The following is a 27,551-nucleotide window of genomic DNA, read 5'->3' as shown; positions in this document are numbered from 1 at the left end:
AGATTAAAGAGGCTAGGACTTTTCAGCTTGGAAAAGAGGAGACTAAGGAGGGATATGATAGAGGTATATAAAATCATGAGTGGTGTGGAGAAAGTGAATAAGGAAAAGTTATTTACTTGTTCCCATAATATAAGAACTAGGGGCCACCAAATGAAATTAATGGGTAGCAACTTTAAAACAAATAAAAGGAAGTTCTTCACTCAGTGCACAGTCAACCTGTGGAACTCCTTGCCTGAGGAGGTTGGGAAGGCTAGGACTATAACAGGTTTTAAAAGAGAACTGGATAAATTCATGGAGGTTAAGTCCATTAATGGCTGTTAGCCAGGATGGGTAAGGAATGTTGTCCCTAGCCTCTGTTTGTCAGAGGGTGGAGATGGATGGCAGGAGAGAGATCACTTGATCATTACCTGTTAGGTTCACGGCCTCTGGGGCACATGGCATTGGCCACTGTTTCCCCCCCCCCGCTGGCTGGGGGCGCTCCCCCAGAATCTGAGCGGGTGAGGGACGTGGCAGCAGTGGAGGTCACCCCGGTGGCATTGGCCACTGTTGGTAGACAGGATACTGAGCTGGATAGACCTTTGGTCTGACCCAGAATGGCCATTCTTATGTTGTGTGTATGCATTATTTATAATACAGCCTTTAATTCCATGATCCCATATTACTTTTTACACAGGACGTCTGGTTCATTGAGTGCACAGAATGGATCTGATCTGGGGATGAATAAGGATTGTGTAATGAAGGAGGCTGTTGTCTGTAGAAAGCTGGAAGGTGGGTAGTGAATGAGGCAGGGGACTGCAGGAAGAGACAGGATGGTCTAATGGTGAGACCAGATGAATGCCACTCTGGAGGCTTGAATTTTATCCCAGCCTCTGCCACCAGGTTTCTGTGTGACACTGGACAAGTCATGTATGCCAAATTTTTCACAGTCACTTCTGCATGTAACTAAAGACTGTATCATAGTATATATGCTTGTGGGGCGGTGGTAAATTAATGTTGCAAGGGCAATATTCATTTTGGCATTTCCTGACTTGAAAATACTTGATTTTGCAACCTTTTAATCCTTTTTAATCATTAATTTTGTATTCCTAATTTATTATGAACACTTAGGCCACGTCTACATTACAAACTTTAGCAACACACGTTAAAGTTAAGCTGGCATACAGCTGCCACAGTTAGTATGTCACTTGTGAGCACACACTTGGCCGCTTGCATTGGCTTTTCATGTACTCACTAGTAGAGTTTGTGTCAATGCAAAGTGCTGCACACAATGGGTAGGTATCCCAGTCTGGCAAAACGCCTTCTGGGAAGTTTTCACAATGTATTGTTGGGCAGAAATGAGTCACACAGTGAACTCTGGGAGTGAGGGGTCAAATTCCCCTCTCACAACTTTCTCCGTCCCAGAATGCCATCCGTATCCCATAATTTTTGCACCTTTCTTTACGATCCCACAAACCCAGGTAGCACTGTTTGGTGTCCACCGTCTGTGATAGAAGCATAGAGTCGGCACAGCTCTGTACTATTGTCATGAATGTTGCAAATACAGGATGCATGATTTTCTGATATTATCAGAACCTCAGGAAGAACTGCAACAGTGCGGGACATGACAGTTTTTTTGAGGGCAGATTGCTGAGGGACATGACGAAAAACACTTCCAGGTTGTTGCTGGCATTCATGTAGCAGCTTTGTTCATACTGTGAACAATAATAAAATACCATTTATTTAAATATTTTTGGATGTTTTCTACATTTTCAAATATATTGATTTCAATTACAACACAGAATACAAAGTGTACAGTGCTCACTTTATAGTTATTTTTGACTACAAGTATTTGCACTGTAAAAAAAATAGTATTTTTCAATTCACCTAATAAAAGTACTGTAGTGCAATCTCTTTATCATGAAAGTTGAACTTACAAATGTAGAATTATGTACAAAAAAACTGCATACAAAAATAAAACAATGTAAAATTTTAGAGCCTGCAAGTCCACTCAGTCTTACTTCTTGTTCAGCCAATTGCTCAAGCAAACAAGTTTGTTTACATTTGCAGGAGCTAATACTGCCCACTTCTTCTTTACAATGTCACCTGCAAGTGAGAACAGACGTTTGCATGGCACTGTTGTAGCCAGCGTCCCAAGATATTTATGTTCCAGATGCGCTAAAGATTCATATGTCCCTTCATGCTTCAACCACCATTCCAGGGGACATACTGATGATGGGTTCTGCTTGATAACAATCCAAAGCAGTGGGAATCAACGCATGTTCATTTTCATTATCTGAGTCAGATGCTACCAGCAGAAGTTATCTATGCAGTTATATAACAAAAAAAAAATCTACATTTGTAAGTTGGACTTTCATGACAAAGAGATTACACTACAGTACTTGTATGAGGTGAATTGAAAGATACTATTTCTTTTGTTTATCATTTTTACAGTGCAAATATTTGTAATAAAAATAATAAATATAAATAATAAAAATAATATATACTTTGACTTCAATTACAACACAAAATACAATGTATATGAATATGTAGAAAAAAATCCAAAATATTTAATACATTTCAGTTGGTATTCTATTAAAACTGTGATTAATCCCAGTTCATTTCTTTAATCACAGTTAATTTTTTTTCAGTTAATCGCATGAGTTAACTGCGATTGACAGCTCAACTTGCTAGACTGGATCTCAGTGAGAAAAATATCTGAATAATTATAGCTCTATGTTGTGTCCTGCATAACATATGTGAGAGAAAGGGGGGAAAGTTGCTGCCACGGTGGAGCGGCTGTCTGCTGAGTTTGAACAGCCAGACACATGGGCCGTTATAAGAGCCCATTATAGAGCTATGCAGTTGCGGGAGGCTTTGAAAAAACACTGTAATAGTCAGCCACATTAATGTGCTGTGCTTGACTGTGCCCTGGCCCTGTAGGTTTGCAGGCTGTTAGGCATTGTGCAGTGCTTGATGTGCATGTATACATACTACACTGTGTATTATAATAAACCTTTGAATTACTATGATTTCCTGTGCATTTATAACTGTTATATGGTCTTTCACTGAAACTGAATTATGCAGTGCTTGCTGTATGTGTACGGATATTACTTGGTGGTTTCTTGAACCTATGAATTCTGTGGTGCTGTGCATTTACAAGTGCTGGGTGCTTTGAATCCTGCCATACATTCTGCAGTGTGCTTGGTGAACTAATAAAGATAAATTTATTTACAAAAAATAGAATTTTATTGTCTGACAAAAATAGTGGGGAAAAGACAGTGTACAAATAAAAAAGGACAATACAATACAAACATGAATTAACTGAACGGAATTTTAACTAGAAAGCACACAGATCTGTCCATTCAAGTGCAGAAATGTAGTCTGCTTTGGCTACTCTGACAGTAGCCGTGCCTCTCCCAGGTCAGTGTATGTGAAGCTGTCCCCCTGTGTGGAGTAATAGGGATAGGGATTTGACCCGTGGTACCAAGTAGATTGTTGCGGGGTGTCCTACTGCCAAGGAAGAAATAAGGCGGCCATCCCTAGAAACCTTTGGGAGAGGATTGCAGAGTATCTCCATGAAAGGTTCATTGAGATCTCTCAGGAGGATACAAGGGACATCCCTATATAAATCAACAGGGTGCTCCATATGCCCTCCTTCGTCCTCCTAATCCTACAGGGGAATGAAAAGCAGATAACTCTAGCTCTGTTTGTTGTACTGTTACCTCTTCCTGTATGAGTAAGACAGTTAAATATTGATACATGTGGCCTTTGGTAATTTGGGATGGGCCAGGTGCCACAATTGTTTTTAAACACTGTAAGGGAAAAAGCACTTACCCGAGGAGGGTTCCCTGGATTGGGCTTGTCCGTGTTTGGCTGGTGGGACTAGCCGGACCACAGCGGAGTCTCAAACTGGTCCTGGTATGTGGTCCTCTACACCACCCCCACCCCCATACGTGTCCCTCTCCTCCTCCTCTTCACTTATGGCAGGGGTCTGTGTCTTGGGCTCCACTGAGGTATCCATGGTAGTCTGCGGGGTGCTGGTGCATACTTGCATATCTGCCAAATCTGACATGCAACTCATCGTAAAACCATCAGGTCTGCAGCTCAGCACCAGATCAACTGTTGGCCTCCCAGATCTTGTGGCATATGCATACCGCAGTTCCTTTGCTTTCATGTGACACTGCTGCTGATCCCTGTCGTGCTCCTTCGCCTGAATCCCCTGTGCAATTTTTTTATAGATGTCCACATGTCTACAACTGGTCCATAGGTGTGCCTGCATAGACTCTCCTCCCCACAGTCCCAGGAGATCCAGTACCTCCTGTCTTCTCCAGGTACATCTGGATCATGTAGCTGGTCTGGTCAGTTGGGCAGCTGCACACAACAGTGGAGAGCTGGGAGATGTGCTCCCAAGCTGGGCGCTCAGGGAAAGGCATTTCAAAAATACACCAAGTGTTTTAAGGGAGTGGAATGGGGCATGACCCCTAGGCAGTGGAGTTCACAATTGTGACCAGAGTGATCAGTGTTGGGCATTGTGGGACAGCTGCTGGAGGACTATTAGGGTCAACATAGGTCATGCAGCATCTACACTCACACTGCATTGACCACAGTACAGGGACCGCAGCTCAACGCCGTTCAGGGAGGTGGTTTTGCTATATTGCTGTAATGGGGTGCTTCTGTTGGCAGGAGACCTAACTTTGTAGTGTTGACCAGGCTAGTTCATGGCTTGCTGCACACTAGTGTCTGTGTGAATCCTACTGACCCATGCTAACAATTCCATAGTGTGCTTTGAAACAGGAATAGATCAAAGTGCACTATGGAAGTGTGGCGGCTCCCTGCAGGTGCTGCCCAAACTGGCCACAGTTCCCAGCCAATGGGAGCTGTGAAGCCAGCACTCAAGGCGGGGCAGGGGCAGCATGCAGAGCCACTGCGCCGCGCCTCCGCCTAGGAGCAGCAGGAACATGTCGCCACTTGTGGGGAGCTGCCCGAAGTTAGCGTGCTTGGTGTGCTTGGTGAACTAATACTAATAACTAACACCCGGATCTGGCACCCTGCTCTCCACCCATGCCCCAGGCCCCTGCCCTGAGCCCCGTCCCACACCCAAACTCCCTCCCAGAGCCCGCACCGTGCACCCCCTCCCGTGCCCCAACCCCCAGTCCCACACCCCTTCCCGCACACTGAACCCCGTGTGGTCATTCCTCCACCTATGAGCAGCAGGAACATGTCGCCGCTTCTGGGGGGCCACGCGGAGCCAGATAGGGAGCCTGCCGGCCCCACACCAACTGGAGTATAAACCGGACTTTCAATGAAGATCAGAAATGCCAGTTTATAGAGATTTCCAGTTGGTAATGTGCCAGATAATACAAATTTTACTGTAGTTAACTTTTAATAACAAAAGTATTGACTTTTTAAGAATTAGTTTATACTGACTTTTGAAGATCAGGTCATTCTAATAGCCTCACTGCTTTCCCCCCAAGTTCAGTTCTATCATGGGGTATAGTATTCTCAGGAACTCCTAGAATTAGAGGTCAGTGCTTTATGTCATTTCAGAAAAGCTTTTGGATGGCATGGAGCATTAACTGTGGTTCTAACGTTCTCAGGGAGGGGGAGGCATGAGGATCGTCTCAATAATGATATTGTAAGGTCTACTATCTCAGTTCACAAGGGCTATAAAATCCTAGTGCACATCACTGAAATGCTTTCCAGTCGTGTAGTTTCCATCCCTGATGGCTCATGAGATGTCACACATTGGAATGGCTCTCTGTACTTTGGGTAAAATACAGGCCATCAAAGACCATTTAGCAGACAGGCCACTTTCAGCATCGTATGCGTCTCTTGAGCTAAGCTTGAGACTGTCCCTGCAAGAGAGTAAAAGTAATTACAAGCTCTAGTGACTGCACTACAGACAAACCGTCTATAGATTCCCATAATTCTTTACAACCAGCCCTTAAGAAGATCCTTGTTAGATCCACACCCCACACAACAAAAACACTAACCCAGGAACCTATCCTTGCAACAAAGCCCGTTGCCAACTCTGTCCACATATCTATTCAAGGGACACCATCATAGGACCTAATCACATCAGCCACACTATTAGAGGCTCGTTCACCTGCGCATCTACCAATGTGATATATGCCATCATGTGCCAGCAATGCCCCTCTGCCATATACATTGGCCAAACTGTACAGTCTCTACGCAAAAGAATAAATGGACACAAATCAGATGTCAAGAATTATAACATTCAAAACCAGTCGGAGAACACTTCAACCTACCAATTACAGACCTAAAAGTCACAATTATTCAACAAAAAATCTTCAAAAACAGACTCCAACGAGAAACAGCAGAACTGGAATTAATCTGCAAACTGGACACCATTAAATTAGGTTTGAATAAAGACTGGGAGTGAATGAGTCATTACACTAACTAAAAACTATTTCCCCATGCTAATTTTCCCCCTAGTGTTACTCACACCTTCTTGTCAACTGTTTGAAATGGGCCATCATGATTATCACTGCAAAAGGTTTTTTTCTCCTGCTGATAACAGCCCACCTTAATCGATTGGTCTCATTAAGAGTTGGTATGGCAACGCCCATTTTTTCATGTTCTCTGTGTATATATATCTTCCTACTGTATTTTCCACTGCATGCATCTGATGAATTGGGCTTAGTCCACGAAAGCTTATGCCCAAATAAATTTGTTAGTCTCTAAGGTGCCACAAGTACTCCTCATTCTTTCTGCTGATACATACTAACACGGCTACCACTCTGAAACTTGTTAGATCTGTTTATGCTGGTAATTTGCTAAGTAATATTGCCATCCAGTGGTGGAACTGGCCAGTTGCAATTACACAGTTTTATTTCAACTTTGTATGCTTTTAAATGGAGCGTGGGGTACTAATACTGGTGAATTGAGGTAGAGTATGTAGTAGGCAAGAAACTAAACCAAACCATACCAAAACTGGGAGGAGGGAGGAAAGGAAGAAAATAAATAAACAATACCCTAAAAATATCTGCATGGTGGGTATTTAAAGAGTGCTCTCTTAAGAAACCAGTGAAGTGGTCCTGCTGCCCTACCAAAACGTTCCTGGTGAAAGTTGTTACTGTGGTCTTTTGGAAGGCAAAAAGCTAACGAAAGGAAGGAATGTGGTCCAGGATGAATAGGGATGAGAATTACCGTAGCTTTGCTGAGCCTTTGGGTCATTCAGGAGTGGGTGGGTGAGGTTCTGTGGCCTGCAATGTGCAGGAGGTCAGACTCAATGATCTTACTAGTCCCTTTGGACCTTAAAGTCTATGAGTCTATCTTTGGAAAGTCAGACTGTGTTGTATTTTGGCAACAAGTATTAAATATTAAAGAGGAATAGCAGGGAAGTAGGCTCATTCATTAGAATAAATTGCAGTAATCAATATTTTAACTGTTACAATTAGTTTGAATTGGTTACTCTTTGTAGTTCTCACAGCATGGACTCACAGCTGAGCAGCTCGTGAAACAAATAGGATTGCGTGCAGCATGGCTTGGCAACAGGACTGAGTGTGCTGTTTACCTTTGCGATTACCTGTGTGGTCTTTTGTATCTTGGGACTCAGATCTTTGTGGGATATGATAATACGTGGCCTTAAAGTGTCAAGTCAACACAATTTACACCACAATTTTAACTTGTGTGTTCACTTTGTAGTATCTTTGCACTACTTTGTGTTATGTTTACTTGCTTTTCCTTTTCCACCCCATCTTGGTGAACATTTGTGCCACACATCTCATGGTACATTGACTCATGGTGGCGATCGTGTTTGTACTGTATGGATGTTTTGTATATGTTGTGGGTTACTCAAGCCACACTAGGATAATGCGTTTTTGTCTTCCTATCCTGGCTGATCTGCATAAGAGACTAAGATTTTACCACAGCTTCTAGCTAACGAAGACAGTCTCTTAGCTCAAGTACTAGTGGTTCTATCTGAAGGTCTAGGGTTCAAGCCCACCTTCACAACTACAAGAAAGGAGAGAAACAACATGGGCCTCATCAAAAATAAGTTCCTAAAGCCACAGATTTATGGGGTTTTTTTTTAATTGTGAGAAAAGTGAGTATGAGCTAATAGGTGGGGTTGTTATTTTTATGCAGTGCCTACTCATTGTTTGCCCTTTGTAAACTTGTGCATCTTGGGCAGGTCATTGAGGCTGGCCTTGTTAGTGGAGTGGGTGAGCTGGGGTGGGGATGTGCCTCAAGGAAAGTTTCCTGGACACTTGGCTCAGCTTGTGCAGTAGAACTTCCTCTTCCATCTAGGTTGGTTTATTTGCTCCAAGTTATAAATCAGACATTCTCGTGGGATCATCTTAAGCAGTAAAGTGGTATGATTTTCTCTTCAGTTTGGAATCTCAAGTTAGCTGAATATAAAACAGAAGCAACAATATCTCACAATGATCAGCAAATTCACTTTAAAATTATTAAATCTGCCCATCTCAGCTGAACAGTTTTTGTTACATAAAAATAAAATGAGTTCTTTGACCTTGAATCACAGACAGAATAGGGTCTTTTTTTTCCTCCTCATGCAGAATTCAAACCAAGATAAGTAAATATTTTTGGTACGTGCCCTTCTAATGGAAAGGAATGGAATAGAATGTAACTGCAAGCTCAGACACTCCGTATTGCCTCTTAATACCAGAGATTTCGCTTGAAATCCAATAAACTTTATCTGTCTCAGTTTCAGTATCTGAATACAGTTCCATTTTCCTGTCCTTCATTCTAGTCAAATAAATTGGGGAGGGAGAAAGAAAAACAAAGACATTTAGAGACTAACTATTTGAAGGGGGAAAAAAGTTCATAATTCTAACTTCTTCCCATGAGATGAGTACTTCCAGGTGCTTCAAAGCATACTCAAGCAAGGTAACAACAAACCTCTAGCTGGTATCCCTTTCTACCACCTTGCCCTTACCTGCCGTGGAGGAAGAGGTTAAAAAACAAATTCAGCATTAATTACAAATTTGTTGTATTGGTTTGTTGTTTTATTTTAGAATTAAAAAGAGAATCTTTTAAAAAAAATTTGTGTTTCAGCCATTCTCAAAGGCGCTTCCAAGAATTCACACTCAGCTCACAAAAATTACTTACCAATAACATTTCCTCAGCCAAAAGCTCTACCACAACAAGGGTACATTCTGACTGGAATAAAATGTAGATTAGGATAATCTACTAATCTTTTGTCTGCTGCCCACTCAATTTCTTTCCTGAAAGCAATTACCCAATTCTGTGGTCTAAGACTCACTAAATTCATCCCAGGGCAGGGCAGGGGGATGACAGAATGTTGGGACAAGTGATACCTGACAATGGGAAACTTCCGTCATCGGAATCCAAGGCGGTCTCTTTTGCTAATGGGTCTGAAGGTGGTTTGGTGGGAGTAGAAGAGAGGAAGTAGCGTGGCTAGGTCTCTCCACAGGACCTGCTGGAGATGTTAATGTTTACAGGGGTCCGAAGGCCTTTATGAGCAACCCTTGGAAACCTCCAGAACCCAGTGATGGGGATTGCTCAGTGATGGTCTGGTGGGGAAAGAGGACGTGGAGTGATTGATTCTTTTTCCTGGCTCCTAATGGAACTGCTTTACTAAGACTGTTTAGTGACTATGAAATAACTGGAATATGATAAAGGTGAGCATCTTTGAGAATAAAGTGTGCATCTTATTTTATCTTTGTTAAAAAAGGTCCTTATTTTCTCATGGTCACTTTTCTCACAATAAAAAACAAATAAATCTGTGGCTTTAAAGACTTATTTGTTTTATGAAGTCAGTGTTTTTTCTCTCCTTTCTTGTAGTTGTGATGCTCCTCCCCTTTGTAGAATATTTTACTGGCCAGACCTTTTCAGCTTGGCTAGCGCAGCCTTGAATTCCTCCAGACTGACTTCTCCATCATTATTTTTGTTCATCTCTTTAAATATGTTAGATATATCCTGTGGGGATTAATAAAAAGTGAAAAATATGTAATGTTAATTTCTGCAGTTAAATTCCCCTGATAAGAGGACTGGCAATGACACATCCAATTTCCAACCTGCAATTGCCATGAAGTAGTCCTGCTACTAACTTTGTTTGTGTATCCGTTTTTCCTCAAGACACTGCGGGAATGGCTAACCTCTCTCAACTATGGGCCCCTTGAAATTATTGGGGGGTTTTCCATTGATTTCAATGAGTTCTGGATCAGGCCCTGTAGCTGCAGTTTGCCTAAATTGCTAAATCTTATATGCAATAGGGTGATCTAGATTACAATTATGAAGCTAAGTATCAGAGGGGTAGCCATGTTAGTCTGGATCTGTAAAAGCGGCAAAGAGTCCTGTGGCACCTTATAGACTAAGAGACGTATTGGAGCATAAGCTTTTGTGGGTGAATACCCACTTTGTCGGATGCATGTAGTGGAAAATTCCAGAGGCAGGTATAAATATGCAAGCAAGAATCAGGCTAGGGATAACGAGGTTAGTTCAATCAGGGAGAATGACGCCCTCTTCTAGCAGTTGAGGTGTGAACACCAAGGGAGGAGAAACTGTTTTGTAGTTGGCTAGCCATTCCCAGTCTTTGTTTAATCCTGAGCTGATGGTGTCAGATTTGCAAATGAACTGAAGCTCAGTTTCTCTTTGAAGTCTGGTCCTGAAGTTTTTTTTGCTGCAGGATGGCTACCTTTAAATCTGCTATTGTGTGTCCAGGGAGGTTGAAGTGTTCTCCTACAGGTTTTTGTATATTGCCATTCCTAATATCTGATTTGTGTCCATTTATCCTTTAACGTAGGGACTGTCCAGTTTGGCCGATGTACATAGTAGAGGGGCATTGCTGGTGTATATTACATTGGTGGACGTGCAGGCGAATGAACTGGTGGTGGTGTGGCTGAGCTGGTTAAGTCCTGTGATGGTGTCGCTGGTGTAGATGTGGGCAGAGTTGGCATTGAGGTTTGTTGCATGAATTGATTCCTGAGTTAGAGTTACTATGGTGTGGTGTGTAGTTGCTGGTGAGAATATGCTTCAGGTTGGCAGGTTGTCTGTGAGTGAGGACTTGCCTGCCTCCCAAGGCCTGTGAAAATGAGGGATCATTGTCCAGGATGGGTTGTAGATCACTGATGATGCGTTAGAGAGGTTATGAAGCTAGATACTGTTGATTCTGAGCACTCAAACCTACACTTTTCTTCTGTTGATTTATTGTTGTGTGTATGACAAATATGTTTATTATATTATGCTGTCCTGCTTTGTATCCATCTGTTTCAATGGCAAGTAAGGTGCATGTTTTGTAAACATGGCAAGTGATAGAAAATATTGTGAAATATGTAAAGCACTGATTATATAAGAACGCATCAGAACATTGGTAGGATTTGGGGGGCAGTGGAAAGACATTTGTGTTTCTCTTCCTTGACACTAAATCAGTTGTGACTAAGTACCTGGCATTTTATTAAGAAAGCACCAGGTGGACTGTCCAAGATCAAATTTTCCATTGATTTTTCCATTAAGTTAGTTAAGGTATAATTAAAATCTTTAATCATTGCTTGTAAAATGAATACCCTTCTTACCTATTTTTCAAAATTTACACCTATTAGATCTTTATAAAGATCCACCCCCCCCCCCACTTCTAGTATTTGGGAAGAGAAATAACTAAATACTGAATAAAGGAATAGACAGAGCTCAGATTGGAGACAGGAGCACCTGGGGGTTTGAAGATCAAATCTTTTACCCCTTTGCAATGTGCAGTTATATATCAGGGAGCACAGGAGTAATGGCTGCATCTCTGAGACTGGCCATGCAGTAGCACAGATAGTAATCTGTGGCTGGAGAAGAAGACTTCTGTCCTCCACCAGTCCCACACAGAGAACTCCAGCCTGGGCAAAGCTCCCCTCTAGTGGGGAGTTTGGCCAGGGGAGCCACATAATCACGGTTACCCACCCCAAGCTTGGCTAGTCCCATGAAACCCCTTCTTTCTGGTCCTCTGAATAGCCTCCCAATCCTAATATAGTTCAGCTGCATTTAGCTCACTTCAGAGGGAGCAGGAGTTTATCCTAACAAAGATATAAAAGGCTAGGAACACCCTAACAGCTTGAGTTGGAGAAGTCTCCCGGGGGGACTGTGATGAGGTTAACAGCATGAGTAGATGTGAGTGGAGTGATGTGAAGTGATTGTGGTTGGATTCTTGTTAAGTCATAAATAGTCCAATCCTGTGCTACTGAAGTTTGGCCATTTATTCTAATGGGAATTGGATCAGGCACAAAGTGCAGGAAGTTTGTTCCACTCACTTCTAGTTAAATTCAAGTCCTTAGCAAAGATTACCCACATCGACACAAGACCCCAGCTCACCTGTACTTTTCCATATCTGTTCCATGAGTTCAGCCACTTTGCCTGCACTTAGCTTCAATGAGTCTCAAGTTTCAGTTCACTCTGGGACAGCTGGCCAGGATTGCCCCCTTTCTGCAGCATAACAGGTCAAAACCCATCTAAGTTCTTTGTGGGATTTGTTTGACATCTTTCTGGGCTTCTGGTAAAGCCTGAAAGGAAATGTTCCTATGATATCTACCTGAAAATTAAAGTAATCAGTTTGATACGTTTGGTTTTAAAATATTTATGGATTGCATTTTATATGCAATGATTATGTATTTGGAAAAAAATGTATAGTTGGCTTTAGTAGAGATTGTGCATACAGACACAGTTATAAAGGATTTTATCAATAAAGCAGTAATACTCTCACAGGGCAAAATTGATGGAAGCAGTTGGTCAAGAAAACAGGTTGAGAATTTTTCATGAGTTTGTTTACATAGGATTTTGGACTCCGAAAATGTTGAATTTTCAGGAGACTGACGAACATCTGCAGCGAGGCAGATGAAAACCTGCAAAGCGTTTTTCACTTGACATTTTGCCAAGGCGTGATGCAAAAATTCATGGTAGAAGTCTTCCCCAACAGCCATGGGATCAACTGGATTAAAGACCAAGTTTGGTGCCTGAAGGGACTGAGTTCTATTCTGACCACCGGCCTTGATAATATATTGCATTTTATTTCATAACTAAAAAAATGCCTGTAGATATACTTTCAACAAATGGAAGCGCTGTGAAGTTAAGTGACTTGCCCAAGGTCTCAGCAAGTTTTTGTCAGAACCAAGGTTAGAAAGGCCTCCTGACTTTTAGGCAGTGCCCCTCAACCAAATCACTTAACCTCTTTTACACTAAGTTTCCCCACCAGTAAAATGGGGACAATATGTTCAGTTTGCAAAGCTCTGAGTGGAAAGTATTGTTAAGGACAGTGAGGGAACTCAACACGTCCTGGTTCCTAGGCCAGCACTTCTTTTACTAGATACCAGTTGAGAGGGGCAGGTCAGAACTCACGAGAGAAGGGGTGAATAAAATAGTATGACTCCACCTATCCCAGCACTGCAAGCATGCTTCTGTGGCTGTGGAGAAAGTAGCAAGTGGGTCCCTGGAAGTCGACTGCCTTACTGTGCTGTTCCAGAAGTGGCTTCTAATGTAGCCAGCTATGGGGAAACTTCTGGCACAGTCTTCTCTTCTCTTTTTGTTCCTGTAGCATAGAGCTGAGCTGCAAGAACACATAAAGGCTACTGGAACTACCAGTTGGCTCCCAGACCCCTACCTTGAGCAGCATGGAGCCTTCTGGTGAGTAAAGAAATGGGAGATGCAGGCCACAAAATAAAAAAAAGAGCAAAGAAAACAGAAGAAAAAACAAGAGACAGCAAAGAGTATTTTATATGACTGAGTTCTCAGCCTGTCTTTATCAGTTCATGGAACTTCCATGCTCTGCAAGCCCAGTAATTCCAGACAGGGAGGGTGAGCAGCAAATCTACTTGGGCATCTGTGAGAGGATACAAAGAAGGGGATGGTGTGTATCCAGCCTCTAGTCCAGGGGTGGGCAATCTTTTTGGCCCGAGGGCCACATCAGGGTGCGAAACTGTATGGAGGGCCGGGTAGGGAAGGCTGTGCCTCCCCAAACAGCCTGGCCTCCACCCCTTCCCACCCCCTGACTGCCCCCCACAGAACCCCCGATCCATCCAACCCCTCCTGCTCCTTGTCCCCTGACTGCCCCCTCCTGGGACTCCCTGCCCCTAACTGCGCCCAGGACCCCACCCCGTATCTAACCCCCCTGTTCCCCCCTGCCCCCCTCAAAACCTCTGCCCTATCCAACTGCCCCCTGTTCCCCATCCCCTGCCCCCCCTCCCCTTGAGCCTCCGCCCCATCCAACCGCCCTCTGCTCCCTGTCCCCTGACTGTCCCCCGGGACCCCCTGCCCCTTATCCAACCCCTCAGCACAGGCACCGGCCCCCTTACCATGCTGCTCAGAGCAGCATGTCTGGCAGCCGCGCCGCCCGGCCAGAGCCAGACACGCTGCTGCACTGCCCTACAGGAGCGCGCAGCCCTGCTGCCCAGAGCTCCGCCCACGCGATGGCATGGCTGTGGGGGAGGGACCGGGGGCTAGCCTCCCCAGCGGGGAGCTCAGGGGCTGGGCAGGACAGTCCCGCGGGCCAGATGTGGCCCACGGGCTGTAGTTTGCCCACCTCTGCTCTAGTCTGTCACGCAGTAGGGCAAGATGACTCCTTCTCTTTCTCCTCCAGCAGCTTTTTCAGAGTTCACAAGTGTGGGTCTGAATCAGTTCCAAAAGGAAATGCTAAGTATGAGAGATTGAAATTTTAGATAGTGTATAACAAAACCGGAATTGCTAAAAGATTCATACGAGCTTGAGGACCGTGGATTGGGACAACTCTTTGAAGTTTTTCCGGGCTGCCACACCAACTTGGTTATGAAAGATTTTCCGTTGTCAGTCCATATAAATAACAGTTTTAATTTGTTGATGATCTTGCTCCAGATTCTTTTGGGGCACACTTCCAAATGATTTATGACAGACATTTCTACCAAAATGGACTGTGATCTTTTTAATTTATCAAGGTTCAGTTCCTTGCTGTACTTTCTGTGATCTCTTGCTATGTGCAATCAGTTATACTACAGAAAGCATCTACAGAGAAGATTTTTTCTAAAGGTATACCGACAAGGATTTGTTTTCCAAATCTAGGAAGGCACCAACCTCACCCAAATGGAATCATCTAAGAAAAACTCCTCTAAGGGACTCGCCTTTAACCCTACAAGAGTTTTCTTTAGAGTAGGATGATCTGGCCCCATGTGAATCAGAAGTGGTATCATGTTAACTTCATTGTTAATTCTGTCTACTCTCAGCTTTTTGTGAAATTCTCCCTCTGTTGCTCTATATAGCACCAGTGCAGCTCCTCCAGGGCCAGCAATAAGTGGAAGTGCTAGAGCAGACTGGTTGCTGGCTGCCATTTTAGCCACCAGGTCATCTAGCTCTATTCAGAGAGAAATCAAAATGATGGTGAAAGTCTGATATTGCTCTCACCAATGCTACACTCTAAGGAAAAAAAATTAAGTATAAACAAGACCTAAGGGTAATTGAGTCAGAGTCTCAAGGGTCATGCTAACCTCCTCCTCTAGCTAACTGGGTTCACATATGTATTCGTATTGGCCCCGATTCAGGAAAGCACTCCTGTTCAGAACAGCATGTATCGATGGATAAACTTAAGCACACGATTAAGTGTTTCCCAGAATCAGGGCCATAGGTCATGTTAAACTAGAAATCAGCCCAAGCTATAAAATTTAGACTGTAAGTTTGAGATTCTCCCTCCAAAGTTTTGGAATGTTAGGATCCAGGGTTTTGGTTTAACCCACTAGTGAGTCAGAGGCTAGCTGCAAAAGTTCAGATTTTGAACCCCTCTGAAGTCCAGGGGTATTTGGATGCAGAGTTTTGATTAAGATCCTTTGTGTAACTCTACAAATAAACTGTATCCAGTTTTTATTACAATTATAAAATTAAAGACAAATTGCAAGTGGCTGTCAGCTCATGCCATATCTTGTCAATAGGAGTTTGTTAACTCTAGTTTTAGGGAGGATTTGAGCTTTCAAGTGTCTAATCTCATTTGTACTAGTGATTTTTTTCTGTTTTATGTGAGAATTTTATTTGCTGTATTTGTTTGATTTTATTAATCTATTGAAATGGCCAGCAGCTATGCTAAGTATCATGATCTTCATATCAATGCCAAAAATATCATGCATGAAATACTAGAAATATTCTGAAATCAAGTGGTATTAATGCTAAATATCCAAACAGAAAACAAAGAAGATTTTGGTGCAATATGAATTGTGACAAGATGGCCAATGTTCATATGGTGGGTCCTGTGCTTTTCTTGGGGGGGGGGGCAAGGGGACTAAGACACCAACCCTTGCCCCTGCTCTTAGGCAGCAAGGGCCCCGCTAGTGGCCCAGGAAAGTGATAGAGGGAAGCGAGGGAGGGGTCTGGGTTTGCTCCTCACTCTGAGTCCCAGCCCCTCTCAACCCCTGCAGGTTTCTTACCCTCATCCCCCTTAGGTGGAGTTATCCTCAGTCCTTAGATGCTGGGGGGATAGAGTCTCCCTTACTTCAGTTCTCTGGTCTTCCAAATCTCACAACACACCTCCAAGCTCTGGTGTAACAACCACCACCACCAACTGCCTGAAGCAGGGGGTTTTATTAGGTTCCTGACAGGGTCTTAATTGACAACAGGTGCTCCAATTAACCTGTAGCAACCCTCCCTAGTCTACAGGGAACCACACCTTAATTAGCTTAGGGTTTATATAGTTCCCCTCTAAACACTCTACCACTGCTTCCTGGTCCTCCTGTATCACAGAATATTGAGGAAAATTTGGATAGATTTAAACTAGCTCTAAAATGTAGTAAATAATGCCTTTGTGGGCTTCCCACATCAGCATCCCCATTATCTTTACAATTTCAGTGAGTTATGAATGAGAAATCATTGTTTTAAAAAGGAACATCCTTTTTATGTACTTTGTAAGATTATTTTCAGGTAAAATTATATGTACTAAAATTTCTGCTTTTTCAAGTGGAATCCTTCTCAGAGGGCTTAGACCTTGATTAAATAAATGCACCAGGGCAATGACTTAATTCAAAATAAGGAAATGATAAAACTCAGATAGGACAAGTGTTGAAAATGGGAAATGGCTGAAGTTATCTTACCACAGGAGTGTAGATAAGAATTTGCAAGGATTTAAAAAATGTCAAAAATCTCAGAAAGAACCTAACAATTTTCGGCCTGAAGTCATGTGGTTCAGTTAGCTAGATTAGGCCATGGAAGGATTTTTGGGTACTATAGTACAATCCAGTGAAGACAAATAATGAGCCCCATCTTTCAACGTGATTACTGATGTGAGTAAGGGATGTATGATTGGGCCATTGATAATTTTAAATTTCCAAGTTTACAGATGGCAGTCATCGTTTTGCAGGAAATGGATATAATTTGAGACAAACTAGATGAACCCAGTGGTTGACTGGCAGATCCTGTGGTGATGAGTGTTTTAGATGTGTGTAATAATAATTTTGCTTGCTTGGAATTCAGTGTTCTTTGGGGCAAAAATATATTTTGTTGCGTTTAATGTTTTCATTTGCTTAGTACTGGCCATAGAAGTTTTGTAGTCTGTGCATCTTCTGCCAATAACTAAGATTTGAAAAGTGTGGGAAGAAATTTTCTGTATTCATGTTCACACTTGCTTCAGTGCCAATTTTTCAACTATAGCTGATTGATTCTCACTTCAAATGGACTTCCTTCGTTTGTAATTTTTAAAAAATTTCCAATGTATTAGTTTAACATTACTGCTTTCTGATTGGTTGGGCCTGCTGAACAATATACTTATCTTCATTGAAACAGATCAATCTAAATCTAGCAAATATTGATTACCCCTGGACAGCAATAAATGAAAGGATGCCTGGGGCATTTTAAGGGGAGTTTTTGTTGGTTTTCATTGCTGGGATTTTCCTAACTACGCCAATAGGTATTAGTATTCAGCAGCACCTACCGCTTCATTTCATGAAACCATCTGCTTTCCCCTCTGCACACCTATGTTACTGTTAGCATTATCCTTTGAGCTCTCAGTGTTTAGCTAATCTCTATAGTCATTCCTTCTTCTGGCAATTTGATCAGCACTTATATTAATATTGAGTGCTTTCCGCAGTGACAAATCATTTGTTCCCTAAACAGGAGAGGATTAAAATGGCAGACAAAACTGAAGTTCTTACTGATTTTCCAGAAAGAGTCTTTAAAATCAAATTATATCAATTCAAGGATATGACATAGCCTATTGTGGATGTGGAGCTAACTGTACAAATCCTAAAGTAGCATAGCGAGTTTATTTGGTTTGCTTTGTGAGTACTTCCACTTTCTATGGGTATGCCTACACTACGAAATTAGGTCGATATTATAGAAATCTATTTTTAGAAATTGATTTTATACAGTCGATTGCGTATGTCCACACTAAGCGCATTAAGTTGGTGGAATGCATCCTCACTACTGTGGATAGCATCGACTTACGGAGTGGTGCACTGTGGGTAGCTATCCCACAGTTCCCACAGTCTCCGCCACCCATTGGAATTCTAGGTTAAGCTCCCAGGGCCTGATGGGGCAAAAACATTGTTGTGCGTGGTTTTGGGTTCATGTTGTCAGTCGCCCCTCCCTCCGTGAAAGCAATGGCAGACAATCGTTTTGTGCCTTTTTTCCACGCAGACGCCATACCACAGCAAGCATGCAGCCCGCTCAGCTCAGCTCACTGACACTGCCGCTGTTGTGTCCTGGGTGCTGCTGGCAGAAGATGGTGCAGTAGGACTGCTAACCGTCGTCATATACCGTTTCCGCTGCAACTCTGCTTTGCTACTATTGTCTCAATAGCGAATTTCTCCATGTTGTCTATCATGGGCTCCCGGGTACGTGTGTTCTTCCTTGGGAAATGTGCGCAGTGCTAACCATCATCCTCCACTGCTTCCGCTGCAACTGTGCTTTCCTGCTCTCATGAATCCACCTCTCAGGTCCTCTCGTCGTTCTCTATAAATATCTCTTCTCGTGGCATCCGTCGTCAGCCACCGCTTCTGCTGCAACTCTGCTTTCCTGCAGATGCCATACCACGGCAAGCTTGGAGCCCGCTCAGATCACCGTGGCAGTTATGAGCATTGTAAACACCTCGCACATTATTCTGCAGTATGTGCAGAACCAGAAACTGCAGAAGCAGGCGAGGAGGCGACTTCAGCGTGGTGACGAGAGTGATGAGGACATGGACACAGACTTCTCTCAAAGCATGGGCCCTGGCAATTTGGACATCCTGGTGGCAATGGGGCAGGCTCATGCTGTGGAACGCTGATTCTGGGCCCGGGAAACAAGCACAGACTGGTGGGACCGCATAGCGTTCCAGGTCTGGGATGATTCCCAGTGGCTGAGAAACTTTCGCAATCGTTAGGGCACTTTCATGGAACTTTGTGACTTGCTTTCCCCTGCCCTGAAGTGCAAGAATACCAAGATGAGAGCAGCCCTCACAGTTAACAAGTGAGTGGAGATAGCCCTCTGTAAGCTTGGCTTGTAAGTCTGGCGCAACGCCAGACAGCTACCGGTCATTCGGGAATCAATTTGGAGTGGGCAAATCTACTGTGGGGGCTGCTGTGATCCAAGTAGCCAATGCAATCACTGAGCTGCTGCTATCAAGATTAGTGACTCTGGGAAATGTGCAGGTCATAATGGATGGCTTTGCTGCAATGGGATTCCCTAACTGTGGTGGGGCGACAGACGGAACGCATATCCCTATCTTGGGACCAGATCACCAAGGCAGACAGTACATAAACTGCAAGGGATACTTTTCCATGGTGCTGCAAGCACTGGTGGATCAGAAGGGACGTTTCACCGACATCAACGTGGAATGGCTGGGAAAGGTACATGACGCTCGCATCTTCAGGAACTCTGGTCTGTTTGAACAGCTGCAGGAAGGGACTTACTTCCCAGACCAGAAAATAACTGTTGGGGATGTTGAAATTCCTGTAGTTATCCTTGGGGACCCAGCCTACCCCTTAATGCCATGGCTCATGAAGCCATACACAGGCACCCTGGACAGTCGTCAGGAGTTGTTCAACTATAGGCTGAGCAAGTGCAGAATGGTGGTAGAATGTGCATTTGGACGTTTGAAAGCACGCTGGCGCAGTTTACTGACTCAGTTAGACCTCAGCGAAACCAATATTCCCATTGTTATTGCTGCTTGCTGTGTGCTCCACAATATCTGTGAGAGTAAGGGGGAGACGTTTATTGCAGGGTGGGAGGTTGAGGCAAATGGCCTGGTCACTGATTATACGCAGCCAGACACCAGAACGATTAGAAGAGCACAGCAGGGCGTGCTGCGCATCAGAGAAGCTTTGAAAACCAGTTTCATGGCTGGCCAGGCTACGGTGTAAAAGTTCTGTTTGTTTCTCCTTGATGAAAACCCGCCCCCTTGGTTCACTCTACTTCCCTGTAAGCCAACCGACCTCCCCCCTTCGATCACCGCTTGCAGAGGCAATAAAGTCATTGTTGTTTCAAAATCATGCATTCTTTATTAATTCATCGCACAAATAGGGGGATAACTGCCAAGATAGCCCGAGAGGGGTGGGGGAGGAGGGAAGCACCAGGTGGAGTGGTGGATGAGGGGAGGAGGGAAGGGCAAGGCCACACTGCACTTCAAAACTTATTGAATGCCAGCCTTCTGTTGCTTGGGCAATCCTCTGGGGTGGACTGGTTGGGTGCCTGGAGCCCCACCTCCCCCACGTTCTTGGGCATCTGGGTGAGGAGGCTATGGAACTTGGGGAGGAGGGCAGGCGGTTACACAGGGGCTACAGGGGCGGTCTGTGCTCCTGCTGCCTTACCTGCAGCTCCACCAGACGCCGGAGCATATCAGTTTGATCCCCCTGTAGCCTCAGCATTGCATCCTGCCTCCTCTCATCGTGCTGCCACCACCTCTCATCTTGCTCCCGCCACCTCTTATCTCGCTCGTCCCTCCTGTCCTCGTGTTCATTTTCTGCTTTCCTGGACTCTGATATTGTTTGCCTCCACACATTTTGCTGAGCTCTTTCAGTGCGGGAGGACTGCATGAGCTCAGAGAACGAGTGCTCATCATGAGTGCTTTTTTTCCACCTTCTTATCTGCGCTAGCCTCTGGGATGGAGATGATAGGGGGAGCGTTGAAACATTTGCAGCTGTGGGAGGAAAAATGGGGAGAGTAGTATTTAAAAAGACACATTTTAGAGAACAATGGGTAGACTCTTTCTTGGTGAACCAAGCTGTTAACATTACATAGCACATGTGCTTTCGGTACAAGGTCGTGTTTTACCTCTTATATTGAGGGCCTGCCTGTTTGGTGTGAGAGATCACACACGCAGGGCTGGGCAACAGAATTCGGCTTGCAGGGAGCCATGGTAAGCCACAGTCTTTTGGCTTCTTCAACCTTCATAACATGTGGAAATGGTTTCAAACAGCATCGCCCTCTTTTCCCATACCAAGCCCCCATTGGGTTAGCTATTTAAAAGGAGGGGCTGTCGTTTTCGGGTTAACGTGCAGCACAAACTCAAGTAAACCTCCTCCCCCCCAGTTCTCTGGGATGATCACTCTCCTGAGGATAACACAGAGAGATGAACAACAGATGTTGCTTGAATGCCAGCAAACATTGGGACCATACGCTGCCATGCTTTGTTATGCAATGATTCCAGACTATGTGCTACTGGCCTGGCATGGTAAAGTGTCCTACCATGGAGGACGCAATAAGGCTGCCCTCTCCAGAAACCTTTTGCAAAGGCTTTGGGAGTACCTCCAGGAGAGCTTCATGGAGATGTCCCTGGAGGATTTCCGCTCCATCCCCAGACACGTTAACAGACTTTTCCAGTAGCTGTACTGACCGCGAATGCATCCCAAGTCTTCAGGGCAAATTAATCATTAAACATGCTTGCTTTTAAACCATGTATTATATTTACAAAGGTACACTCACCAGAGGTGCCTTCTCCGGCTTCATGGTCCGGAAGCCCGCCTTGGGAGGGTACTGTCTGCAGGGTGATAAACAGTTCCTGGCTGTCAGGGAGAACGGTTTCTCCGCTTGCCTGCTGTGCGCTATCCTCCTCCTCCTCATCCCCAAAATCCTCTTCCCTGTTGCATGAGACTCCCCCCTTGCAGGTGTCCACGGACTGGGGTGGGGTAATGGTAGGGGCCCCCCCTAGAATTGCATGCAGCTCATCATAGAAGCGGCATGTCTGGGGCTCTGACCCGGAGCGGCCGTTTGCCTCTTTGGGTTTTTGGTAGGCTTGCCTGATCTCCTTAATTTTCATGCAGCACTGCTGCGGGTCCCTGTTGTAGCCTCTGTCCATCGTGCCCTTGGAGATTTTGGCAAATATTTTGGCATTTTGTCTTTTGGAACGGAGTTCTGATAGCACGGATTCATCTCCCCATATAGCGATCAGATCCAGTACCTCCTGTTCAGTCCATGCTGGATCTCTTTTGCGATTCTGGGACTGCACGGTCACCTGTGCTGATGAGGTTGCCACGCTGGCCAAACAGGAAATGAAATTCAAAAGTTCCTGGGGCTTTTCCTGTGTACCTGGCTAATACATCTGAGTTGAAAGTGCTGTCCAGAGTGGTCACAATGGAGTACTGTGGGATAGCTCCTGGAGGCCAATACCGTCGAATTGCGTCCACACTACCCCAAGTTCGACCCAGTGATGTCGATTTCAGCGCTAATCCCCTCGTCGAGGAGGAGTATAGAAATCGATTTTAAGAGCCCTTTAAGTCAACAAAAATGGCTTCATCATGTGGACGGGTGCAGGGTTAAGTCGATCTAATGCTGCTAAATTCGACCTAAACTCGTAGTGTAGACCAGGGCTATGTATTTTAGAGTATAACACAGAATTCTGGATGTAAATGGAATGTTGTGATTTGTTGTTAAATGAGATTCTCCCCACAGGCGCTGTTTGCAGTTACAGAGTTCTAAAGTGGCCACATTTACAGATGGCAGCCTGAAACAAAAAAGAAAGGTTTGGGGGTTTGAAAAAATTGTTTAATCTCCTTCCAAATACTAAGATTTATTGCATTCTCCCAGTTGGTATTGCAGGATGTGAGACAATCTCTTCCAAATCCTGATGGTCCTGGGAAAATTAGGCTAGTTGATAAGTTGTTCCGCCAGTAAAGACTTGTGCCAGAAGGCAAATATTTAACATGATAAGTGGTGCAGCTTCCACAGGTGAGGCTTTTGCACTAAATATCTGAGCCTGACAGTTTTCTCATTTGCATTTATACATTTCCTAATAGCAATGAAATACTCCAAACAGAAAATTACTAGCAAATATTGAGCTCTAAAGGTGTTTAAAGTCATTCATCATTGTGATTTAATACCAGTGAGACCATACTGTTATTACCTAAACATATACTTTGTTATGTCATGTTCATCCATTATCAGTGTTTCATTTGGGCTGCCTAGCCCAAAATACATGTGATCTCTGCAACATCCTCATCTGACTGTTCCCCCTTTTAAAGATCTATACTATGTTTGCCCTTCTCTAGCTCTCTGGGACCCCACCCATCCTCCATGAGTTCTCAAAGACAAATGCTAAAGGTTCTGAGATTGTTTCAGCTAGTTCCTTAAGTACCCCAGGATGAATTCCATCAGGCCATGATGACGAATCTAAATATACTTTAATCTGTTCTTTCACTATTTTGGCTTGTGTTCCTTCCCCCCTTTTGTTAATATTAATGGTGTTGTATATCTGATCACCATTAACCTTTTTAGTGAAGAATGTAGCAAAGTAAGCATTAAACACTTCAACCTTCTTGATTATAAGCTCCTTCCCTGCTAAGTAAAAGACCTACACTTTCCTTCGTCTTTCTCTTGCTCCTAATGTATTTATAGAACAGCTTTGTATTGCCTTTTGTGCCCTTTGCTAGATATAACTCATTTTGTGCCTTAGCCTTTCTGATTTCATCTCTGCATAACCATAACTGCTGTAGTGGGGCTTGGGAGAAGATGTGGTTTCATAGACTGGCTATTTTTAGTGCTTTAGAGATACTCATCAGCACTTTGCTTTCTACCTGGAGGCAAAAATAGAAGTTCACATCCCAGAGCAAAATTGTAACATGTTCCAACTGAAGTTCCCCATTTAGTAAATAGGAAGGCACATTATGTGCTAGCTGATGCTTTTGATTCTTCATCAAGATCAGCCCCAAGTTCTGTAATCTCATGTGGACGTGACTAAGGGGTGGATAAGTATATGGACAGGCCCAGATTAGAATGGCAAAGTCACAGAATCCAAGAATCTGGCATAGTCTCAAAGGAGGAAGTTGCCATCTCTCTCATTTTCTCCAGAGGCTTCCATCTGCCTGCCAGCATTACTTTCAGGATATTTTGAATGAAAGTTCATGGAAAATCCTATGTTGGTCGGGTATTGGGAAGGCAAAGAGATTATAAAGTCTAGATTTGAAGTGGGGAATAAAAAGTACAGATGAGTATAATCATCAGCATTCAGGTAACAATAGATGAAAACCTCTCAGACCTAATTTTTAAAAACAGGAGCCTAAAGTTGACTTTGTAGAATGCTATTTCGGTGCTCAGCACTTTTGAAATTCAAGCCGTGACTAAATATGGATTTAGGAGCTTCCAATTTTAACAACCTTGACCCTCATGATCTTCTTCAGTAACCTGAAATACACATTAAACAGCAAATGCATGGAGCCCGCACAATCCTATTGGGGGTAATCATTAGTGAGGATGAATGACTTTTATCACCACCGCCCCATGTCATCTGCAAGAACCAGTATACCCACTGAAAGGCCCTTCCCTTCCTATGTTCTAGAGGCAAGCAAGCAACTCCCCATTGGAGTTTTGCCTTTGACTTCAGTCAGTATTTCACCCTGTGTGTTTTGTACATTCTGTTTCTGATATTATATGTTTTGATTATGTAACTGTGCCCAGTGTACTGCAAATAAAATGGTAAGTAGAATTCAGAAAAGTATAATTGATTTAAAAAATATCTGGAGTAGTGATACTTTGGCTGAAGAAGCTGCATAATCCCCACATTCATGTTGTTTGGGAAGTAATTACAGGGTTTGTAATCTTCAACCAGTTTGATCACAGTTTTTATTCATGGTACTTTACAACAAGTATATAGATCATAAATAACATTTGAAAGATATGAGGTTATGCAGAGATAATTGCACATCTGAATTACATTGGCACAGTGCCCCAAGCACCTTCCACCATCCCTTCTGAATTGTATAGCTTCACTTTATGAAATGCATTATTGCTCTCATAGGATGTTTTTATTGCGCCAGAAGGGCAAACTAAAGTTAATAAAATGCAGCTCCTGATTACCACTCTGGGTGACTATTTTTTATTTTCTGAACCATTCTTGGCCAGTCTCATTCCTTGATGTGTTTTTACATATATGGATACATAAATTTGGTGTCTCTACCATTTTGAAAGTTTTTACCACTGTGAGACGGATTTCCCATAGATATAATGGCTAGTACCAGCAGAACCAGGCAAACAGGGCAAAATTTTAAACTGTAATCCCTGTATCATTCCTTGCAACTAATCTCACTCATCGCAAAAAAGATATTCAATTAAATAGCGTGTTCAGGTTACAAAGACTATCAGAAATAATGGTATGTTTTGTGCAGCAGCATCAGAATACTGTTTCTGCTGTAGGCAAAATGCAGTTTCAGCTGCTTCTGGTTCTTCAGGTGACAGTCAGCATTAGAGAGCAGAATTCATTATGTTAATGGGAAGCTAAGAGTTATCTTAAAGTACTTCTTTCAGGGGTCTTGCTGCAACAGGGAAAGAGATGATATCGTCCCAAGGTCTGCCCACAAACCAAGCTCCACCCATTCATGATAGCTATATGAGATGCCACGCACAGTAGTTTGTGCAAAACTTCCTACTCCTCCTTCGTAATGTTTTTCTGTTATCTGTAGTAAAGCTGTTAACAAAGTTGATATTATTTATGATTCAGAATCACCACCCCATTAATATGACTAGGGCAGTTCACACCTCTTGCAGCTGATGTGTCAGGATGCCTACAGACTCAGGAAGTCAGGGCTACCTCAGGATATGTCTAGTTCACATTCCAAAGGTAATTTTTGAAATCAAGGGTGTCTACATTTCGAAATCTTATTGTAGTCAAACATCTTTGTGAAGAGTTGAGTTAACTTAAATGACAGTGCATACGACTGACCGGTCAGCGTAAACCAGGGCAAATCATGTTCAGCAGCATGTGAGCTAGCTGTGATCAAATTATGGTTCCAAAGCATTACACATTTAAAGTGTGGTACATAAGATCGAAGAGTTGAAGTGATATTGTGACACCTTTCTTGCCCCAAAAATGTCTTGCTGTCATTGATGGTATCCTAATGTGGGTTGTATATATCATCATCACCATCATCATCATGGGAAATCCCAAAAGGCTGTAGACTCCTTGCAGATTGAGTGCCACCCAGATCAGTCTTTATTTAGGTCCTTAAGGTGGTCTGGCTGGATATTAGGTTTATATCCATCATTGCAATCTGATTACACTACCAAAGCTTTTGGCAATGATGTGATTGCCAACTGTGTAGCAGCGTTCTTTGGTAAACATGCTTTGGAATTCATTGGTCTTCCAGCCTAATAATATGTATGAAATATTGTAAATATAATAAAGTTAATATTTTAATGTCACAGACTTCTATATAATATTTTTCTCAACTAAAGAAAGAAATCATGAAACACTACTTCAATATTTTCTCTCGCAAGGTCATTGACATGCCTGAACACAATCCTGGAGATATGGGAGGAACAATGAGACTGGGGAAAAGGAGGACTATTTTCAAAACAGAAGACTCTGTCCTAAGTAAGTTACTTCTTTGCTGTTTCATTTTCTCTCATGATAAAATACCATCTGTCTCATATTTAAAGGCCTAAATGAATTGTGCCGAACATGTTCTTGTGGTCGTATTCATTGCCTCTCCTTACACACCATGCAGTCCACATTTAGAACGTTCCCTACCCTGAAAAGCAACTACACAAATAGCATTTTTTATTCATCTGATTAGTTCCTGGGGTGAATCTTTTTAGTATCTATAAACACCATCTACTAAAGACAGATTAACAGCCCTCTCTCTTCCCTCTCTCCCTGTTTGAAGTGCATGCAGATGAATCACCCACTATCAGAGAGGCACTGGAGGGGGAAAATACACAGCTTCACTCTCTCTCTGTCCCACTTTCACTTCTCTCCTCCAAGCACCAGATAAAATGGTCACTGTGAAGGGAGCTGGCACAGACTGTGGCTCTGCAGGCAGCAGTGGGAGGACAGGAAGCTCAGCACTCCAGGCTGGCTTCAACATGTTAGCTCCCCAGCAATGCTCCTCTCTCCAGAAGGATGGGCTACCCTGGATGGCCCCATGTTGCCAGATTCTTTACAAGGGCACAAGCATTCCTCACTATACAGTACAGGCTGCTGCTGCTGCCTCTCTCTTTTTTGATGACACACCAGTATACGCAGCAGGATCCAGGACTTCCAGCAAGAAAAGTGAGTGGGTCGTCAAGAAGGACATGAAGCCTCCCTGTATAAAATATTGCAGTTTTATTTTTTAAATTAAGTTTGGTTATTTATTCAGTGTGAGCCTCAGTTTTTCAGAATGCGACATCGGTGGTTCCAGCGACTTTTTAAACTGTACGCTGTGATGATCGTCCTTGCCTCTTTGGTAATAACCCTCTCTATT

The 27,551-nt window shown here is 43.4% G+C and overlaps 1 protein-coding gene across 2 annotated transcripts in view; it reads left to right on the top strand.

The window, feature by feature from the left end:
- The window catches only part of CTPS2 (CTP synthase 2), a 143,906-nt gene that overhangs the window by 82,899 nt on the left and 33,456 nt on the right, over positions 1–27,551 (top strand). For both annotated transcript variants that reach the window (XM_074967396.1, XM_074967388.1), the window contains one exon: positions 26,584–26,680. In XM_074967396.1, the coding sequence (XP_074823497.1) occupies positions 26,584–26,680 (97 nt within the window). The remainder of the gene's footprint in view (positions 1–26,583; positions 26,681–27,551) is intronic.

Source organism: Natator depressus, chromosome 1 (assembly GCF_965152275.1).
Source record: "Natator depressus isolate rNatDep1 chromosome 1, rNatDep2.hap1, whole genome shotgun sequence".
In the NCBI taxonomy this organism is placed as follows: domain Eukaryota; kingdom Metazoa; phylum Chordata; order Testudines; family Cheloniidae; genus Natator; species Natator depressus.
This window is presented reverse-complemented; position numbering and strand designations above follow the sequence as displayed.